At 36.3% G+C, this 20375-nt stretch overlaps 1 protein-coding gene across 1 annotated transcript in view; it reads left to right on the forward strand.

The window, feature by feature from the left end:
• CPPED1 (calcineurin like phosphoesterase domain containing 1) overlaps nt 1–20375 on the forward strand; it is a 151832-nt gene that overhangs the window by 51178 nt on the left and 80279 nt on the right. The window contains exon 2 of the mRNA XM_044678402.1: nt 850–1068. Coding sequence (XP_044534337.1) covers nt 850–1068 — 219 coding nt within the window. The remainder of the gene's footprint in view (nt 1–849; nt 1069–20375) is intronic.

Below are 20375 nucleotides of genomic sequence, written 5' to 3' on the forward strand. Positions count from 1 at the left end.
GATGAAATGTTCCCAGGTGCTGTGATCCAGGGGCAAACATTGGTTGGCCTCATGGTATAAATACCCCTGACAGTCACTTTGAAGGGGTCTCTCTAGTCTCTGGAGGTCTCTGGACAGGAGTCTCTGGACTGGGAAATCTCTGAATGAGTGGTGAAAGGAGGCAGGGAGGTCTATGAAGAAGAGGTAGGAAGAATCTGAAGGTATTTCCTGATAGATTGTAAGAGCTGGTGCATCGCCAAACACTGGTAGTGAGAAAGCTGAGAGAATAAGATCACCAACACAGCTGCATCAATAGCATTCCCTATTCTCTGGCTTGGCTGTGGCCAGGCTGGGCCAGAGGTAGTAGAGAGAGTAATTCTCCAGCTTCCACCTGACTAATAGTCTCCAGTCCTGATTGTCAACTAGTTTATAGATAATAGATTGATAGGATCTCCAATCCCCAATCCTTGTCCTGTTTATCCTTTTCCTGATTACAGATAAAGTTTAACAAGTACCTTCTAAGTGGTCCTTATATCATGACCCTTGGGGAGGGAGTCAAATGCAGTCAGATACCAAATGTCATCCAAGGCAAATCAACAGCCCAATAATAACCTATCCAACCCCAGGTTGGACCTGGAAAGGTTACCCATCTATCTAATCTCTTGAGAGTCCTCCCTGGGCAACTATTAGAGAGAAAAGGGGAAATTATAACAACTGTCAAGGGTGATTGGAGTTGGTGTTCCTCCATCATCTGCAGCTGAGGAGAATACAGATAGATATATCAATATCTACTTAATTTAAGAAAATGCTTTGTTTTAACTTTGCTGCTTTCCTTGAAAATTTTTATATTTCTTCCATTTTCCTTTTAAGAAAAAGAGCTTCAGTGGAAATCCCCCTTCTACTTCGTTCAGGGAGCAGATCCACAATTTGGACTGATGAAAGCCTGGTCAGTTGGTGACTGTGAGAACGGTGGTGATGAATGGGAAGAGGAGATGAAATTAACCCAGCAAGCTGTAGAAGCTATTAACAAGCTCAACCCCAAGCCTAAATTCTTTGTTCTGTGTGGTGACCTCATACATGCTATGCCTGGTAAGACTTAAGAAATTAATGATGATTTTTCTTTTTTAACTAGTAAATCTATTTATTTATTATGTTGAATATGCAAAAGAGATGGTTGATTAGAAAAGAAATATTTTATTCTGCATTGCTCTTTGCTTCTCTTTTGGCCATTTCAGTATTATGGAATATATGAATATTTGTATTGCATTTATATTTACATTTGGGGGAATTTAATCAAAGTAATTAGACAAAGCAACAATTTTATGATAATTATTGAATATTAATAATTGAATGCATCATAATCTACCCCTTTTCTTTCATTTTTCTAAGGAAAAACTCATTGCTCTTAGGTGTCCATGTCTTTAAATAAGATATTTTTTTATTAATTTCCTCCCTCCTCTCATTTCCCACAAGCTTCTTTTATGTCTCAATTTCTTTGTATATTTTTCTCAGTCCTTATCCTTTTTCAATCTTCTCTTTCCTTTTTTTCCAATTTGTTCTGTTCTCTTTCCACTATCCTATTATAATATTGTGTAGGATCAAGCCCCAGTAGAAAGATGGCAGCAAAAGGAAATAGCTGTTACTTTGTGAAGGGGTGAAGGATGAACCATAGCTGGTGTTAGGCCCACAGAACTTTATCCCAGAGCACAAACTTTCAGGAGGATCATTTCTGCTCTTCACAGTGTAAGATTTAAATTAATATCAATAACTCCAAATATTATATTTTATAAAGTTTATTAATAATCACTTGAAGTAGAAAGAAAATAAACTAAAAGAGATAGAGGTTGAAACCTAATTATCTAACAAAAAGTAAACCCATGTGAGTAAGTTCTCCTGCCTCTCCAAAAAGCCCACTTCAGCAGCCATGATAAGAGGGAGAAAAAGAGGGGAGAGGGACTACATAAAACTTATATCCTCCTTATGTTAGCACATTAAATGAGAAGGAAAGTGGGATGCTGGGAATTGGAGTCCTGGGGAGCAGATTCTAATTACACAATCCCCCCCTGTGATTCCATTGGAAAACAAGCATGTAAAAATCTCCCAGATTTACATGCCTAGCTTCCCCATGGAATCAGTACACGTAACCAGCTTATACCTCTAAAGATTTTCAACAAGAGGCACATACAATATTGCACTTTCTAAGGGGAAATAATTTGGGATAAAGGAAATACAAGAGAAAGAGAACAAAACTAATGATTGCTAGGTGCGTTGACAGAAAGCCAGTTGGGGGCAGTCCCCTTTGGCATGAGTTTACATTCAAAATAAATGCCTTCAACCCCCCACAGTTCAATTTCACTACATCCCAAAATTCATATTTGTACCACTTATATCACAATCATTTTAAGGAACAAATGAGATATTTTCATTTTTATACTTTATATACTTCACTTCTAATACTTCAAGGATCTTTAATTTCATTAATGTGGCTAATCTCTTCCACAAGACAGATTAAAATCCCTTCATATCTTACTCTTTCTTTGTATAGTCTTCATGAGTTGCTAGAGCTGAATACTCATCAAATATCTAGTTTTACGGTGATGAGCTTTTTTATTTTTATTTTTCAAACTCATATTTTTTTATGAATCTAGGATTTTATGACAATTATACAGTCCCCTCTGAGGAAGGTGTTGACCAACACACAGATCACCCAGGGATACATGGATGAGTTATGAGGTATATGAATCAATTGTTAAAAGGAAGTCAAAAACATTTTTAAAAAATAGAAGAAAAATAATCAAAATTAAATAGTACATAAAAGTTCTGAGTAAGGAAGAATAAGCCGATAACAGGTTCTAGAATCAGGGCCCAATAAAGTGATTTATATCCCACAAGCCTGTAGGACCATTGCAACAATATGCACTTACCCAGTCAGCAGTCAGGACTACAGAAAATTGCCCCACTATGAGAGACAGAAAAGGGTCTAGATTTTTGCAGCAAATGGGGAAATATCATTCCCTGGTCTGATTTTACCTTTGCTCTCATGGATAGGGTAACCAAAATGGCAGCAAAACTGAGGTACTTTGTCTGAATCTGGCATGGGGAAATCCTCCATCTGCCACCAAACAGCCACTTCCTCAGACTCCAAAACAAGGCCTCTATCTTGGTGCAAATTTTTATCAGTCCCATTGGGATTGGTTGGTCTCCTTGACCTTGTGTTTCTAGGCACTGTTTAATGGCTCTTTTGTGATCCCTTCTCCTGGAATCAGATACACTCATGAAGCAAAGTCCCATAATATTTAAACAACCAGTGGCAGGTTTCCATAGTCTAAAGCAGTGGTTCCCAAACTTTTTTGGCCTACCGTCCCCTTTCTAGAAAAAATATTACTTAGCGCCCCCTGTCACATACTATCACCGCTCCCTTACAGTTATTCACTGCCCCCAAATGCACCTGTGTCCATCACCGCTCCCCTGGATCACTGCAGCACCCACCGGGGGTGGTGGTGCCCACTTTGGGAATCACTGGTCTAAAGCTTTTGGGTATGCATTAATATAAGGGCTAATGGATATTGTAACTTATATTAGTGCAAAATAAAAAAAAACAATACTGGTAGCATGTGCTTCAAGTACAAAAAAATGAGAAAGAAAAGAAAACTCCAATACTCTATTGAACATATAAGGAAAAACAATAATAAATTTTTTAATCAAAAATATATAGTTCATAATCAGTGACACACTGTTTGCCAAGGAGAGGTGAAATACAAAGGTTTCTCATTCAAAAATGATATCCATTTCCTTTTTAACTTAGCCATGATCCACAGTGTGAGTGCAAATGATTTTTACAAAGTAACAGCTTTTTAAAACAGTAGTATAACAGGTAATGCACATTCTATGAAGTACTAAAATTCCTAAAATCACAAGAGCTCATTTAATGACAATAGCAAACAAATCCACTATCATAAGGCTTCACCTGAGTCTCTATTAGCCACTTGCTGTGTGACACTTAAAAAAAAAAAAAAAAAACCTTTGAAACTCATGGATACTTGTCACAAGTTCTCCAGATCTAGCTAATCTTTCAACCTGGGTGGAGATATTTTTAACAAAGTCTATTATTGCCATTATTCCAAAATTTGGCAGGAGAGCCCAGAAAAACCTCTGTGCCGCTAATGAAAACCTTTTGGATCTAAAATGCCACCAAGAATCTAGATCATTCTGGTGGCAGGGTAGAGTAAGCTGAAGAGTTACAAATATAAAAACCATCCAGAAGCCACCAGGCTCCATTGGAAATGCTCCCTCTCAGGAGCCATCCAGAGGTACCACTCCCCCTAGGAAAACCACACCTCCCATATGAGACTGTAACAGCCATAAAAGGCATGTCTTTATATGTCTCATCCTTTACATTTTTATTACTGTGGAGGTGGGGAATACAATAATGCTATAAGACTTCACTTCAGCTACTAAATAGATCCTTACCTCCTGTTACAAACAACTCAGAGGTAGGCAAATGATCAGTCAGATGTAGTGGTGCTCCTAGATATCTAAAAATATTACTTATGAAGACCCCTTAAAATCAGTTTGAAATTTTTAGGTCATTAAATTCTCCAAAGGTTGTATACAAATTGTAGCCAGTTTGATGGAGTTCATCTATCATCATCTGTGAGGAACAAAAGACTGTATAGGCAATATATGACCTTGATGGATATGGTGACAAACCCAGCATCCATAAGGACCTATGGTTTTGCCACAGAAAAGTGTTTGTCTAAGTTGGCTATGGGCTTTTACAATGGTATTTTCTCCAGTCCAGTCATAGGGGGAGGTACAAATAAAGACAATGTAACAGAACATATAGCTAATGGCCAAAGCAGAGTAGCTGAAAATGACATAGTGTAACAGAATAGTATAGATTAGATTAATATGTGAACTTAAAAACAAAATTAAATCTTAAAATAATCAGCAGATACAGTATATGTGACAGGATGTGAGCAATCAATTCAAGAGTCCTTTTCTTCAATTCCGATAGCTGTGTAGCAGAGACTTCTTCACTATTTGCAGGGGAACAAACTGAAACAGTTAATATCAATAAAACGGTGAAGTCTGAAAAGGCTTAAAAATTCATCTCCAGACTGTTTAAGGATCCTTCCTCTCCCCAGTATCATCATACATCTAGATTCCTTTGATCACAACTCCGGGGTTCCCCATATCCACACTGGGCATAGTGTGGATGAACCTCATATTGGATGTGTTGCAGAGACTGGACAGGTCAAAATAGCAAGGGGGTGTAGGGAGATGAATATTCCCCCCTGAATCTCAGGATTACTTAAGCTAATTGCAAGGACAAGTGCACCTAGAAATGGTAGGAAGAAAAGACATCCTAAAACTTTGTTAATGCACTGCTCTTTTCATAGAGTGTGCCATGCTTGCAATTCTACTTAATAAAGTGGTTGCAAATCTACTTCCTATATACAGGTGGCACTAGCCTAGTATGTACTGGCTAGGAGTGAAATTAAGAGGTTTGGAAGAATAACCTTCCTTCCCCTACCCTTAGTGGTAAAAACGCCAGGGAGCCACTTGCTTCCACTGCCATGTGGGCAGGGAGTTAAGAGGGTGGAAGTGTCTTCTTGAGTAAAAGCCTTTAGGAGGCTAATTGTTGCCTAAAAGAAACACCTGGGCTTCCAAGGCAGCAGCAAGCACTCAGCTGTTAGCAATGTTAGGGAAGGGGGGGGGAGTTATACTTTACCAGCCCTGCAGAAAGTTGCTTGGAAGGACCCCCTGCCAATGTCTGGTCAAATGTGGGACGTAGCTGCAGCGGCAGCAGCAGGAGCAGGAGCAGGAGCAGGGAGGCACAGGCTTTTAAAAGGAACCTGTCTTTAAAAACTGCTCTATAGCTTAGAGTGGAGCTAGGATTCTAAACTCCAGACTTCTGGTCGCCATAATGTAAGATTGAAATTAATATCAATGACTCCAAGTATTATATTTTATAAAGTTTAATAATAATTACTTGAAGTAGAAAAAATAAACTAAAAGAGATAGAGGTTCAAACCTAATCATCTAACAAAAAGTAAATCCATGTGAATAAGTTCTCCTGCCTCTCTAAAAAGCCCACTTCAGCAGCCTCAATTGGGGGAAGAGAGAGAAGGGCAGAGCTACGTAAAACATATATCCTCTCTATATTAGCACATAACATGAGAAGGAAAGTGGGATCCTGGGAATTGGAGTCCTTGGTAGCAGATTCTAATTACACAATAGCAAACATTGTTCCCATGTCTCATCTCATTGTAGTATGCTGCAATCTCCAAGGTGGTACTCCAAGCCCAGGCCTCTCCAGAAGCTTCTCTTTCTTTCCCCACCATTTCCCCCCTCTTTAGCATGTGCTAGACTGTAGAAGAGGAGGTGGGCCATTCTCTATCTACTGGGGCCCACCTATCCTTAACATTTCTTTCCTCCTCAGCCTCCAATTATTTTTGACCTGGCTCAAAAAATTACTAGTTATAGCTTTGGCTACAGATAATACCTGCTATCACTGGTACTTAAGCAACTGCCTTTTGGTGCCTTTCCACTTAAAAGGAAGGAGAGGGAAGGGTAGAGAAAGAAGGAAAAGAAAATAAGAAAGGAGAGAAGGGAACATTCATTCATTTATTTTAAAACCTTTACATTCCACTTTAGAATCAATACTTTTTATTCATTCCAAGACAGAAGAGTGGTAAGGAACTAGGCAACGGGAGTTAAATGACTTGCCTAGGGTCACATAGCTAAGAAATGTCTGCGCCCAGATTTGAATGTAGACCCTCCTGTCTCTAAACCTGACTCTCAATCCACTGAGCTACCCAGATGCCCATCAGGTACACACATTTATTAAGCATCTCCCATGTTCTAGGCACTATGCTAAGCATTTTTACAAATATCCTCTCATTTGACCCCTATAGCAACCCCATTATCATCATTTTATAGTTGAGGCAACTCAGGAAATGAAAGTTAAGTGATTTATCCAGGGTCACATTGCCAGTAAATATCTAAGGCTGGATTTGAAACCAGAACTTCTTAATCCTAGGCCTAGCACTCTATCTACTGTGAAATGATTTAAAGATTACAATTTTTAAAATCAAAGCTAAATTAACAAAGGTTATGAATCATCTTCTGACTTTAGCTTCTAGGATAAGACCTTACACTCATTAATATATGCTAAAAATTCTTACTACTTTGAAAACTCCAATAAAACTTCATAATTTTGAAGGTAGAGCCAAAGGCAGGAATTTCCCCTTCCAACAACTTTAAAGTACTGTCTCAAAAAAAAAAAAACAGTTCTAGAGCAGCAAAACCAACAAAAGGCATAATGAAACAATTTTCCTATCCAAGACAACTTTAGAAGGTGGACAGGAAAAGTCTGTTTCACTGGAGATGGATGGAGTATAGTCTAGCACAATTGACCTGTAGGCAAGCTATTAGGGAAGCTTCTCGCTAGTAGCAGACCCTGCACCAGCAAGCCAGCTTGGGTCTTGGGGTAACCAAATGAGCAGCAGTGACTTTCAGAGATTCCAGCCCAAAGATAATAGGGGAACTGATCAACTGATCAAAAGGAGATTATAAAGGACACTTTGCTGATAACTGGATGCAGGGCTCAATTGCATTCTCCAAATCTGGATCCAGGTCATAAGCCCAGGTCACAGTACTCTAGATTATGTACCCACGGTGGGAGCAGGAAAAAAGGGGAATAAAAGGGTAAGGCAAGAGAAAAGGGATGCGAGGAAGACAAGAGCCAGAGCAGCCTGCCTCCTTGAGCACCAGCCAAAAACAAACAAATAAAAACACCTGACTGAAAGCCCCACCCCCAAGAGGCAGAGCTACCCATAAATCCACATCCTGCCTTCTTCAGCAGGAGAGTGGGGTGCTGGAAAATTTAGTTCTGGGGCACAAAATTCCACTTACACAGAGCAGGATCCTTGTCTTAGTTATATGGTGGAAAAGAGTGCTTTTGCTTGTTCATTGACCAGGGCATAAGCCAGAAGGGCAGTGACCATGCCACATTGGAAGAACTGAAAACTACAGGTCCCCAGATTAGCTCTGTAAACAATAGCATAGAAAAACCTAAGTTTGAGACATTGCCCTCTCCACCTCAGGTGCAGAGCCCAACTCTTAACAAAAAATTTAAAGTAATGAAATGGGCTGGGAAAAGGAGAAAAATACAAAAAAAGAACCTGACACTATAAAGTGACTACAATCACAAGGAAAATCAAAACACAAACAGAATAGTATAATAGTGTCAAAATGACTACAGGAAAGTGTCAAAGAAAAATGAATTGGTCTCAGGTCCAAAAGGGATTCCTAGAAGAGCATCAAAAAGATTTTAAAAATCAAATAAGAGAGATAAAGGGAAAATTGGAAAAAGAAAAGAGAGTTAGTCAAGAGAATCATGAAAAGAGTTAATAGCTTACTAAAGGAAACCAAAAAAATGGGAAAAAATGTACAAAATTCACTGAAGAAACAATGCCTTAAAATATAGAATTGGGAGGAGGCAGAGCCAAGATGGCAGAGAATATGCATAGACCCATCTGATCTCACCAAATTACCCTCCAAAAAACTATAATTCCTCAACAAATTCCGGACAACCCACTGCACAACCCACAAAAAGATTGAACAATGATATATGTATAACCCAATGGAAACACTTTTTAGCTTATAAGGGTCAAGTCACCTAACCTTCTTTGACCTCAGTTTTCTAATATGTGCAAAAGATTCTCGGCCCTCAAAGGGCTCCCAGTCTAACCACAAAGTTTCTGTGTTTTTTTCTTGGTGTTCCCTGGTCCTCCTTTAATCCATTTGCTCTTTGTTCATTTCCTGGATAGAAGCTGTGGATTGTAATTTCTTTTTTCTTTTTCCTTTGTTTATTCAAGTTTTATCTTTCTTTCCCCCCTGTAATTGGCTGTAATCTTGGTCCTCTGATTATTTGCTGTCCTGGAAGGGTTTCACTGCTTGCAATATTTTCTCTTTGACTTGGGAGTTCTGGAATTTGGCTATAACATTCCTAGGAGTTATCCTTTTGGAGTCTCTTTTAGGAGGTGATGAGTAAATTCTTTCCATTTCTATTTTGTCCTCTGGTTCTAGAATATCAGGGCAGTTTTCCTTGATGATTTCTTGGAAGATGATGTTTAAGCTCCTTTTTTGAACCTGGCTTTCAGATAGTTCAATAATTCTTAAATTATCTCTTCTGGATTTATATTCCAGGGCAGTTGTTTTTCCCATGAGATATTTCACTTTTTTTCTATTTTTTTCTTTTGGTTTTGATTATTTCTTAATGTCTCATGGAGTCATTAGTTTCCATTTGCTCAATTCTAATTTTTAATACATAATTTTCTTGAGTGAGCTTTTGTACCTCCTTTTCCATTTAGCCAATTCTACTTTGTAAAGAGTTTTTTTTTTCCTCTGTGAATTTGTATCCCTCTTTCTCCAAAGGGCCTCTCTGAACTAGATAAATCTAACAAGAAAGAAGTTAAGAAGGTGAAGAGAATTTTAGAAAAGTTAGATGTGATAGACATCTGAAGAAAACTGAGTGAGGTACATAAAACCTACAGAAATTCATCCTTTTCAGATTATAATTCAATAAAATTTATATTCACTATAGGTTTATGGAAAGACTAAAAATTAAAAACTAAATAATCTAGTCCTAAAGAATGAGTGAATTAAAGAATCAAAGAATAAATGATAGAATCAATAATTTCATTAAAGAGTTTGAACATGAGATAACTTACCAACATTTATAGGATGTTGCCAAAGTAGTACTCAGAGGAGAATGAATACCTCCAAACATTTAATTCCGTAAAATACAGACAAAGCAGATCAATATATAATATATACACATTATATATGCATACACACACACACACACACACACACACACAGACACAAGGGCATACAACTAAAAAAGTTAGAATCTCCACTTAAACACCAAATTGGAAATCTTGATATAAAATCAAAAGAGATAATAAAATGAAAGTAGGAAAGCCATAGAACAAATAAATAAAATTCAGAACTAATATTATGGGGGAAAACAATAAAATATATAAACCATTAGGTAATGATTTTTTTAAAAGAAAGAAGAAAACCTAATTGCCAGTATCAAAAATGAAATGGCTGAATTCACCACCAATGAAGAAGAAATTAAGGCAATTATGTTTTGCCCAATTATATGCCAGTAAATCTGATAATCTAAGTGAAAGAGATGAATATTTACAAAAATATAAGTTATTCAAACTAAAAGAAGAAATAGCATACTATAATAATCTAGTCTTAGAAAAGAAAATTTAATAAGTCATCAACAAGCTCCCTAAAAAAAATCCCCAGGATCAGATAGATTTACAAGTAAATTCTACTAAATATTTAAAGAAAAAATAATTTTTAATACTATATAAACTTTTTCAAAAATAGGCAAAGGAGTCCTTCCAAATTAAGTTTCATGTTGCAAGTATGATACTGATATCTAAACTAGGAAGAGCAAAAACAAAGAAAACCATAGACTACTTTCCCTAATGAAATTGACCAAAAATTTAAAATACTAGCAAGGAGATTACAGCAATATGTCACAAAGATTACATACTTTGACCAGGTGAGATTTATATCAGGAATGGAGATCTATTCAGTATTTGGAAAACTATCAGCATAATTGACCATATCAATAACAAAACCAACAGAAATTGTATGACAATCTCAGTAGATGCAGAAAAAAGCTTTTGACTAAAATATAATGTCAATTCCTACAAAAAACACTATGAAGCATATAAATAAATGAAATATTCCTTTAAATCAGTGATTCCCAAAGTGGAAGCTACCGCCCTCTACTGGGTGCTGCAGCGATCCAGGGGGGCAGTGATGGCCATAGGTGCATTTGTCTTTCCTATTAATTGCTATTAAAATTAAAAAAATAATAATTTCTAGGGGGCTAAGTAATATTTTTTCTGGAAAGGGGGCAGTAGGCCAAAAAAGTTTGGGAACCACTGCTTTAAATGATAAATAGCATCTTTATAAAACTATTAAGAAGCATTATCTGTAATGAGGATAAGTAGAAACCTTCCCATTAAGATCAGGGATGAACAGGGATATTCATTATCACCGTTATTATTCAGTATTTTACTGGAAATGCTACCTATAACAATAAGAAAAGGAAATTGAAGGAATTCGAATAGGCAATGGAAACAAAACTATCACTCTTTACATAATGATGTGATGATTTTATAGTATAACCCTTGGAGAATCCTAGAGAATAAACTAAAAAAACTAGTTGAAACAATTAACAACTTGAGCAACATTACAAGATTTAAAATAAAACCACAAAAATTATCTGCATGTCTACAGAACACCAACAAAGTGTAACAGAAAGAGAAAGAGAAATTCTATTTAAAATAACTCTAGACAATGTAAAATACCAGGGAATCTTCCTATCAAGGTAAACACAGGAACTACATAAACACAATTACAAAACACTTTTCACATAGTCAGATCTAAACAACTGAAAAAATATTAATTCCTCATGGACAGGCTAAGCCAATGTAATAAAAATGACAAGTCTACCTAAATTATTTTATTTATTCAGTGCCATGCCAACCAAACATTAAAAAATTATTTTATAGAGCTAGAAAAAATTATAACAAAATATCAAAGGAGTTAATGAAAAAAAAAATGTGAAGGAATCTGATTTAGCCATACCAGATCTCAAAAGCAATAATCATCAAAACAGTGTTACTACATAAGAAATATAGTGGAATAGATGAGATACAGAATACATAGTAGTCGGTGACCATTATAATCTAGTTTTTTTTTTTAATAAACCCAAAGTTTCAAGCTTTGAGATAAGAACTTAATATTTGGCAAAAACTGCTGGAAAAACTGAGAAATAGTTTGGGAGAAACTAGATATAGACCAACAACTGACACCATATGCCAAGATAAGGTCAAAATGGATCCATTATTTAGATATAAAGGGTGATACAATAAACAAATTAGAGGAGTGTGGAATATTTTACTCGTCAAATTTATGGACAAGGGAAAAATTTATGACCAAACAAAAGAAAGCATTACAAGATGTAAAATGTATACTTTTGATTATATTACATTAAAAAGGGTTTGCACAAACAAAACCAATTCATTCAAGATTAGAAAGAAAGCAGAAAACTGGGGAATTTTTTTTACAGCAAGTGTTTCTGAAAAAGGCTTCATTATTTTAAAAATATTTATAACTTAAAGTGTACTATTTAGAAATATCATAGTTATTGAGAATGAAATTAAAATACATTTAAACATTATAGCTACCTACAGGTATTATAGGGATTAGTATCATCTCATTTTATAAATAAGAAACCCAGAGAGGTTTAATAACTTGCCCATGGTTCTGCAAATAGTGCTTTTCCTACTTTAATATGCTAAGTAAAAGTTTTATATGCATGCATCCAGAATTGATATACAGAGTTCACTAAAACTTATATAGTTATTCCTCAGAACCTATTTCCTCATACTACACAGAATTCTAACAATACTACTATATTACCATCTTAATTAAACATTTTGCCATGTTTGACTTCCATTCAGTTCACTTCAGTTCATTTTAATTCAGTGTGCATTTGTTATATGCCAACTGTATGCCAGATATTTTAGGAGTTGGCAATAAAAAGACAAAAATCAAATATTCCCTACCCTCAAAGAGTTAGCATTCTAAAATGACTTTTCATGTAAGCTGGTCTATAAAAATAAAACTATCATCATTTGATATGGATTTTTAGAAAAAAGAATACTGTGCCTTTCCAGCACTCCAGATTAGAAGCCTTAAATTATACAAATGTAAAGAGACAGCAGTATCCAGCACACTGATAGTAACTACAGATAGGAAAGAGAGAAAAAAGTATAAAAAGCACAGAAACATGGAGCTATTGTTACTTAACTGCACCAGGTCCTAAGGATGATACCTGGCAGTATATTCAATTTATTTTCTAAATGATGACCCTCAATCATCAAAAAAGTTTTATTTCTTACAGAGGCAAATCTTTATTTTTTTATTTTGTTTTTTTTATTTTTTTAATATTTTCACATGGTTACATGATTCATATTCTCTTCTCTCTACCCTCTCCTCTCCCCCTCCGGGAGCTAACAAGCAATTCCACTGGGCTTTACATATATGTTATCACTACAGAGGTAAATTTTAAGTAGTTCCAAAAGACTCTTACTAAATTGCTTAATCGTTGAGAATTCCAGAAAATTGGAGTTTGATAGCACTTTAGTGACAGATTGAGCAGGACTGAAATATCTGGAAGTCTCAATGCAGGTTCCAAGGAATCTCTTTGAGTTAGGTACTTTCTTTAAATCTTGGTAGAATCTAGCTCATTATATGATTCAGCACCGGGCAGAATGGTTCACTCAAAAACACATTATGAGAGCAGAGAGGTGGCTCAGTAGATTGAGAGCCAGGCCCAGAAATAAGAGTGCTTGGGTTTAATCTGGCCTCAGACACTTAGCTATGAAACCCTGGGCAAGTTACTTTACCCCGTTTGCTTAGCCCTTACTTCCTTCTGCCTGGAACTAATATTTAGTATTGATTTCAAGATGGAAGGTGAGAATTTAAATATATATATTTATATATGTATGTGTATATATATATACATATATATATATATTACAAGCAAACTTTGTTTTTGGCTTGGTTGGTTTAAGGAACATATAGTATTTAACATTTTTTTGGTCTACTGGTTTACTTTTTTTTTTTTTATATCAAGTGTAATGCATCCCAGGAGGACTATATAAAATGTTCTTTTAGTTGTTTACTAGCTTGTTCTAGATTATGTTAATGTATTCTGATTTGTCATTTCCAAATGGGAATTTTTTTAAAGCTTTTCATGAAAGGACATTGCTCCTTTAATACAATATACTGAACAAGTAAATTGCAAAATGTATTTGTAATGGTCACCGTGGACCACTTTTGTCAAACTTCCAATTTGCATCTAGAAATTTTTGAATATCTGTCTTATATGCAAGTACACAGTATTATGGGTAGAATCAATGTGAATATGCAATTTTCTGTTTTGAAAGTTTATACTTATTGCATTTTATAAGAACCAGTGAAAGGCAACTTTTAGTTTGAATACTTTAGTCCGAGATTAAATATAAAGTTTTAAAAATAGAGAAATCATCCTTTAATATCCAGCAAGAGAAAATGAGGGTACAGGGCAGGGCCTGTAAAATTGTTTCCTTTATGTATTGATTTACATATATCAGTAATTGAATACTAATTGCTCATCATTTTAATAGTAAACATAATGCAGGTTTTAATACCCTGTAAATGATATTCTCAATGTAAGAAATTTAAAGTTCCAAATGAATAAAAATTACTTTAATCATAATGCTTATTATTTAAAGTTAATATTCTTTCCATTATAAACATTGACAATAAATTTCCTTTAATAAAAATGAGTGGATTGGACTAGGTAATTCCTAATGTCCTTCTAGTTCTAACTGTAAATGAGTCTATTAAGTAACAAGCATAATGAAATTCTTCTCCTATATTTTCCTTCTTTGGAACACTTAATTCATTATGAAGCCGACATGCTAATTCACACAGTTTGTGGGGTATGCCAATATTTTCAAAAACATGCATAGCATAAAACTGATAAAAAAAATAAGTGAAAATTCCCAAAATATTGAAGCAATGGGTTTTAACAAACTCTATCTCTTGAGCCTAGTGTTACTTTTCAAACCACACTTGAAGTTGAAGCATTGACCTACTTATTGTACTTAAGAGCCTTATTAATTTTAAACAAAGACAGATATATGGGACCTGCTGATAAAATTTGAACATAAGCTTTTTCATTGAGCCCTAATAACGTTCTTGGATAATATTACAGATATGGTCTTTAATAAAACTTTATATTTGAAATCTAAGTTTACAGAAAAATCAGGGGAAATTCATATGATTTTTAGAAAATTCTTTGGAAAATTATTTAATTAGTGAATCTCTCTTGTGTAAGTGAAACATGATTTGATCTTCAGAGTTACAGTTTAACATACAACTTTCATAAAGATATCAATTCTACATTTCAAATAGAGCACAATGTTTTTAGTTTATGGTACCTTAGACTTGTTTGGATTGAATTTAGTGGTTTTTACAAAAGTTTTTTTAGTAAGTTCAGTGTTAAAGTTGTTTTCATCTGTTAAAAAGCATGGTGTTAAGCAAAAGGGTTTACATCGGTTGTTATTATTAAAGATTAAAATATTTTAAATATTCAAAGGAAAATGATTTTTATTTTTTATCCAACCCAATATAGAAATAAGTGAAAATAGCAAGGGAAGAATGATGAATTCCCTTATATAGTACTTCTAAAGGAGAATTTAAATAAAATTTAATGTTCAATAAATTGACCAGTGTTTATACTTTAAAATAGTCAATTGGGGGCTGGGGCAGCTAGGTGGCTTAGTGGATTGAGAGCCAGGCCTAGAGATGGAAGGTCACAAGTTCAAATCTGGCCTCAAGACACTTCCTAGCTGTGTGACCCTGGGCAAGTCATTTAACCCCCATTGCCTAGCTCTTACCACTCTTCTGCCTTAGAACCAATACACAGTATTGATTCTAAGATGGAAGGTAAGGGTTTAAAAAAAAAAGTCAAGTAGGTAGCACAGTGGATAGAACACGGGACTTGGAAATAGGAATCAGTTATGTCCAACTCTTTACAAACCCATTTGGGGTTTTCTTGGCAAAGAGGCTAAAGTGGTTTGTCATTTTTTTCCAGCTCATTTTACAGATGAAGAAACTGAGGCATATAGGGTTAAGTGACTCCCCAAGGTCTCACAGCAAGTAAGTGTCTGAGACCAGATATGAACTCAGGATGATGAATTTTTCTGATTCCAAGCCCAATGTGCTATCTATGGTACCACCTAGCTGCCCCTTCTTTCCAATCTAGGGGCATACTTCTCACATTTATACACAAAGCTACTGAGGAGAGTGAACCCAAACTTGAAGCACAAAAATAGTGAAGCACACATATAGGGCCAAGGGATATTTTAGGACCCCAGCTCCACCCCCACCCCCTGCTATGGAGTCACCACTAAGCTCATTTCTGGCAAATAGCATCAAGAATGCACAAATGGTTTCTTCATTCCATTGGGCTGCCTCCTTGCAGAATGCAGTGTCTTGATTAATGGTTATTAAGCTCATTTAAGCAGCTTGCTCCACTTCTAATCTGGTTCCTCATCAGATGTGGCTGCTGGTGTTACCTCTTAGATGCCCCCCACCCCCCCCCCACCTCAATAGATCACTTTAGCTCAGCAGCAGCTAGAGCATTCACTCCCCTCTAGGAATACTTATTTACTTTAGATAAGGAAAACATAAACACAAAAGGAAAAAAAGGCAGTAGCATGTGCTTATGGACACCTGGTGACTAGACTGCAGATAGGGCAGCTGCCTACTCTGAAGGATCAAGGGAAAAGGGCTTCTCCATCACACATATCTGAAAGCATCTCTGTGCCCCCTGCTGCCCCGCCCCCCGTACTTCCCAGGACTTACCTGGAATGCTGGCTAAGCATGCCCAAAGGAAAGGTGTAAAGAGAGTGCTTTACTTCTTTCCAATTTTTTACGTTAATACAATTTTGAATTATGATTTTTTTGCCATTTTGTCATCCATGTTTTTTCCCTTCCTCCCAAGTCTCCCCCTCCCCAAGATAGCAGGTAATATGACATAGGATAGGTTATACATGTGTTATCATACAATATATATTTCTAAGTTCATCATATTATAAAAGAAAACACATATCACTTACACTAGAAAAAATTCATGAAAGAAACAAAATGAAGAATAGTGTGCTTCAATCCTCATTCAGACTCCACCAGTTCCTTCTATGGCAGTAGATAGCCTTTTTGTCATGGGTTCCTTGGAGTTGTCCTCGATCCTTGCGCTGCTGATAATAGTTAATTTATTCCCAGATGGTCACCATGTCTTTTTTTTAAAGTTTATCTATTTAATTAATTCACTTAGAATATTTTTCCATGGTTACATGATTCATGTTCTTTCCTTCCCCTTCTCCTACCCCCCTCCCATAGCCAACAAGCAATTCCGCTGGGTTTTACATGTATCATTGATGTAAGGAATTAAATTTATGGTTGAACTAAATATAAGAGAATGTGGTCACCAATTTTAAAACTAATACTGCTCAAGCCAAAATGACTTTTTAGCAGCTTTATTTACAAAAAGAGGGAAAGAGTGAAAGTAGAGAAATGTGAAAGAGGGTAGAGTAAGAAGTCTAGCTTATCACCCTAAATGTTGTTCCATTCTCCAGCTCAACCCATGCAGGGGTTAACCCCTCAGCTGGAGGGCTTTGTGTTGAATTAAGCAAGGGTTCAACCCATGCAGCCTCCTCCAAGAAGGGGAGGCCTCTCAAGAACTAAATTCTCCAGAAGCCAGAAAAGGAGGGTCAGCTTTTTTTCACTCACCCAATCCAAAGTTCAAAGGGAGAAGATCCAAGAGCAGTCTTACCAGAAGCAGTTCAAGTGCCAGAGTCCCAGGCCCAACTAAACCTGAAGACTGAAGTCCTAAGCTGAAGTCCTGAAAGAGAAGATCCTCCAACCCAAAAATTCAGGACGAAGACCCAAGTCGTATCTCCGAGCCATAGCCCCAGTCCAAGATCCTCTAAACCCAAGATTCAGGCCAAACACACTCTTGGACAGGAAGTTCATCATCTTTTATAGTCCCTTTTTTACGTCACTTCCTGTCCCTTCCTCCACTTTACGGGGACCAATTGTAGTCTTTAAATTGCCCCAGGGGCAGTCAGTTGCTTCTGGAGGTGTTTGCTCTCTTTAGTAAGTGGTTTTTGAACCTCCCCTACTTAATGTTAGGTAGGGGTGTCTTTGCTTTTGGTTGATTAAATTTAAAAGTAGGCAAGGGGAGAGTCAGTCCCATCTTCACATTGATCAAGACCATTTCCATATTTCCATATCATTAATATTTGCAATAGAGTGATTGTTTAGAGCAGTGATTCCCAAAGTGGGTGCTACCACCCCCTGGTGGGTGCTGCAGCAATCTAGGGGATGGTGATGGCCACAGGTGTATTTATCTTTCCTATTAATTGCTATTAAAATTTTTAAAAAATTAATTTCCAGGGGGCTAAGTAATATTTTTTTTCTATAAAGGGTGCGGTAGGCCAAAAAAGTTTGGGAACCACTGGTTTAGAGTCTACATCCCCGATCATATCCACTGCATTAGCTCCTAAAAACCCAGACAAGGTCCTTGATATCTAGTTCAGTTTAGAGTGATGATGGCAAACCTATGACACATGTGTCAGCACCGACACGCATAGCCATTTTCAATGACACGCAGCTGCATACAGAGAAGTATGGGGCCACATGCCAAGGATGAAATATTTGCTGTAGTGTAGTGTAGACACTATGCACTATAGATGACAATTCTACCTATATTAATTTACCTATTTGGGTTTATTAAATACAGTTATATATTAAAATTATACATTTTTGTTATTTAAACTATAAATATCGTTAAATTATGTTTTTTTTTCCTTAAAGTGACACACCACCCGAGTATACTTAGTTTTTTGGCAAATTTTGACACACCAAGCTCAAAAGATTGCCCATCACTGGTTTAGAGCATATCTTGATGGGCTACATCAGTAACAACAGGTCTCAATTACATGCAGAAAAAAAAAATGCACACATGCAGGCAAACAGTAACTGTGAAAAATGAAGTGAAAAGTGATTGAGAAAATTCATTTGAATGTGGGAAGAAATGGAAGTCTGACAGGAGAAACTATTGGCAAGTTCCACATGGTAAACCTTATCATTGTGGTGGGAAAAGCCACCACCTTTGCCCTTACTGAATTTTCTTCCTCTCCACCCCCTCTATTTCTACTTTCCACAGCCGTTCTTAGGCAATCCTGGACACCTATCTCTTCTTGCTCTTGGTTTCCAGGGAAAACAATGGTAACAAAACATCTCAATGTCCCACTGTGCCTGCTCTGTCCTCTGGTTAGTTGATGGGTGTTGCTGCTTTATAGGGCTCCTTTAGGTACAACCAGCGATGTCTTTTCCTACATCTCCCTTTCTTTAGCCTTTCATGGAAGTTCCCAGACAGGGCCAAGGTTCTGCTGAAATCTATTTCTAAACAGAGATTTAGAAAGTCAGGAGGACACTCACTGTCCTTTTGTTTCCCTTTCCTGCTTTGGAAAGCAATAAGATGAAACAGTGGAATTAGATTTGGATTCAAATCCTGGTCCTGTCAGTTACTACCTATATGACTAGAGGAAAATAATTTAACTTCTCTGGACCCTCCATTTCTTCATCTGTAAAATGAAGGATATGGATTAGATAACCCTGAAAAGATCCTTCTATCTTTGAATATATGTTTCTATGAAAATGAATGCAGTACATTGATTATACACATTATTTCATATTGTCATTGTATGTTTAAGGTTTATGTTGTAAAATTATAATAAGTTCTTAATATTATTTGAATAAAGTACTAAGAAAATTTTGCATATATTGTTTTATGAAATGTATGGAGGGTATGAACATTTTTTGTTTAAAAAAAAGATGGTGTCATTAATGAAGTTGGAAAACAGTTTTCTAGTAAGAATTTCTGCTTCTACCCTCTTCTCTTCCCTGCTTAAATGTTCCCTTTATAGTGTTATTGGAGTAACCTTTCTTCTGCCTAGATCTATTTATGTTATTTCTGAGCTAAAATCTTCAGTTGCTTCATATTGCCTACCAAATAAAATTCAGACTTCTTAGCCTGGTATTACTAGCACCATATGGAGCTACTTTCACTTAATAACCTCTCATATTACTCCCCTCCATAAATACTGGGCATTCCCTAACCAAACTGTACTCTTACCAATTTGTTCCCAAAACATGGATGTATTCTCTAGTCACCTCTTCTTGATCCATTTTCTTTCTTCCCCAGTAAGCTCAGTGGCTGGCTTACAATCAGGACTGGAATTCAGGAGAAAGATTAGGACTAGACAAATATATTTGGAGCATATCTCTGCATAAAACTAATAATTAAGCCCAGGAGAACTGATTGAACCAAGGGAGAAAGTATAGTAAGAAATGTCAGCCTTGGTGCAGACCAAGACTTTATAGATGAGAATGTTAATCCAGCAAAGGAAACTGAAAAGGAACAGTAAACAAGTAGGTGGAAAACCAAGGATTAACAGTATCACTGAAGTTAAGGTAGAAGAGTGTCTCCAATAGTGTCAAAAATTCCAGAAAGTTCAATAATAATAGTTAACATTTATATAGCATCTACTATGGGCTTGGACAGCTAGATGATACAATGGATAGAGTGCCAGACCTAGAGACAGGAAGACTCATATTTGTGTGTTCAAATCTGGCTTCAAATACTTCCTAGCTATGTGATCCTGGACAAA

This window comes from Gracilinanus agilis, chromosome 1 (genome assembly GCF_016433145.1).
Source record: "Gracilinanus agilis isolate LMUSP501 chromosome 1, AgileGrace, whole genome shotgun sequence".
NCBI lineage: Eukaryota > Metazoa > Chordata > Mammalia > Didelphimorphia > Didelphidae > Gracilinanus > Gracilinanus agilis.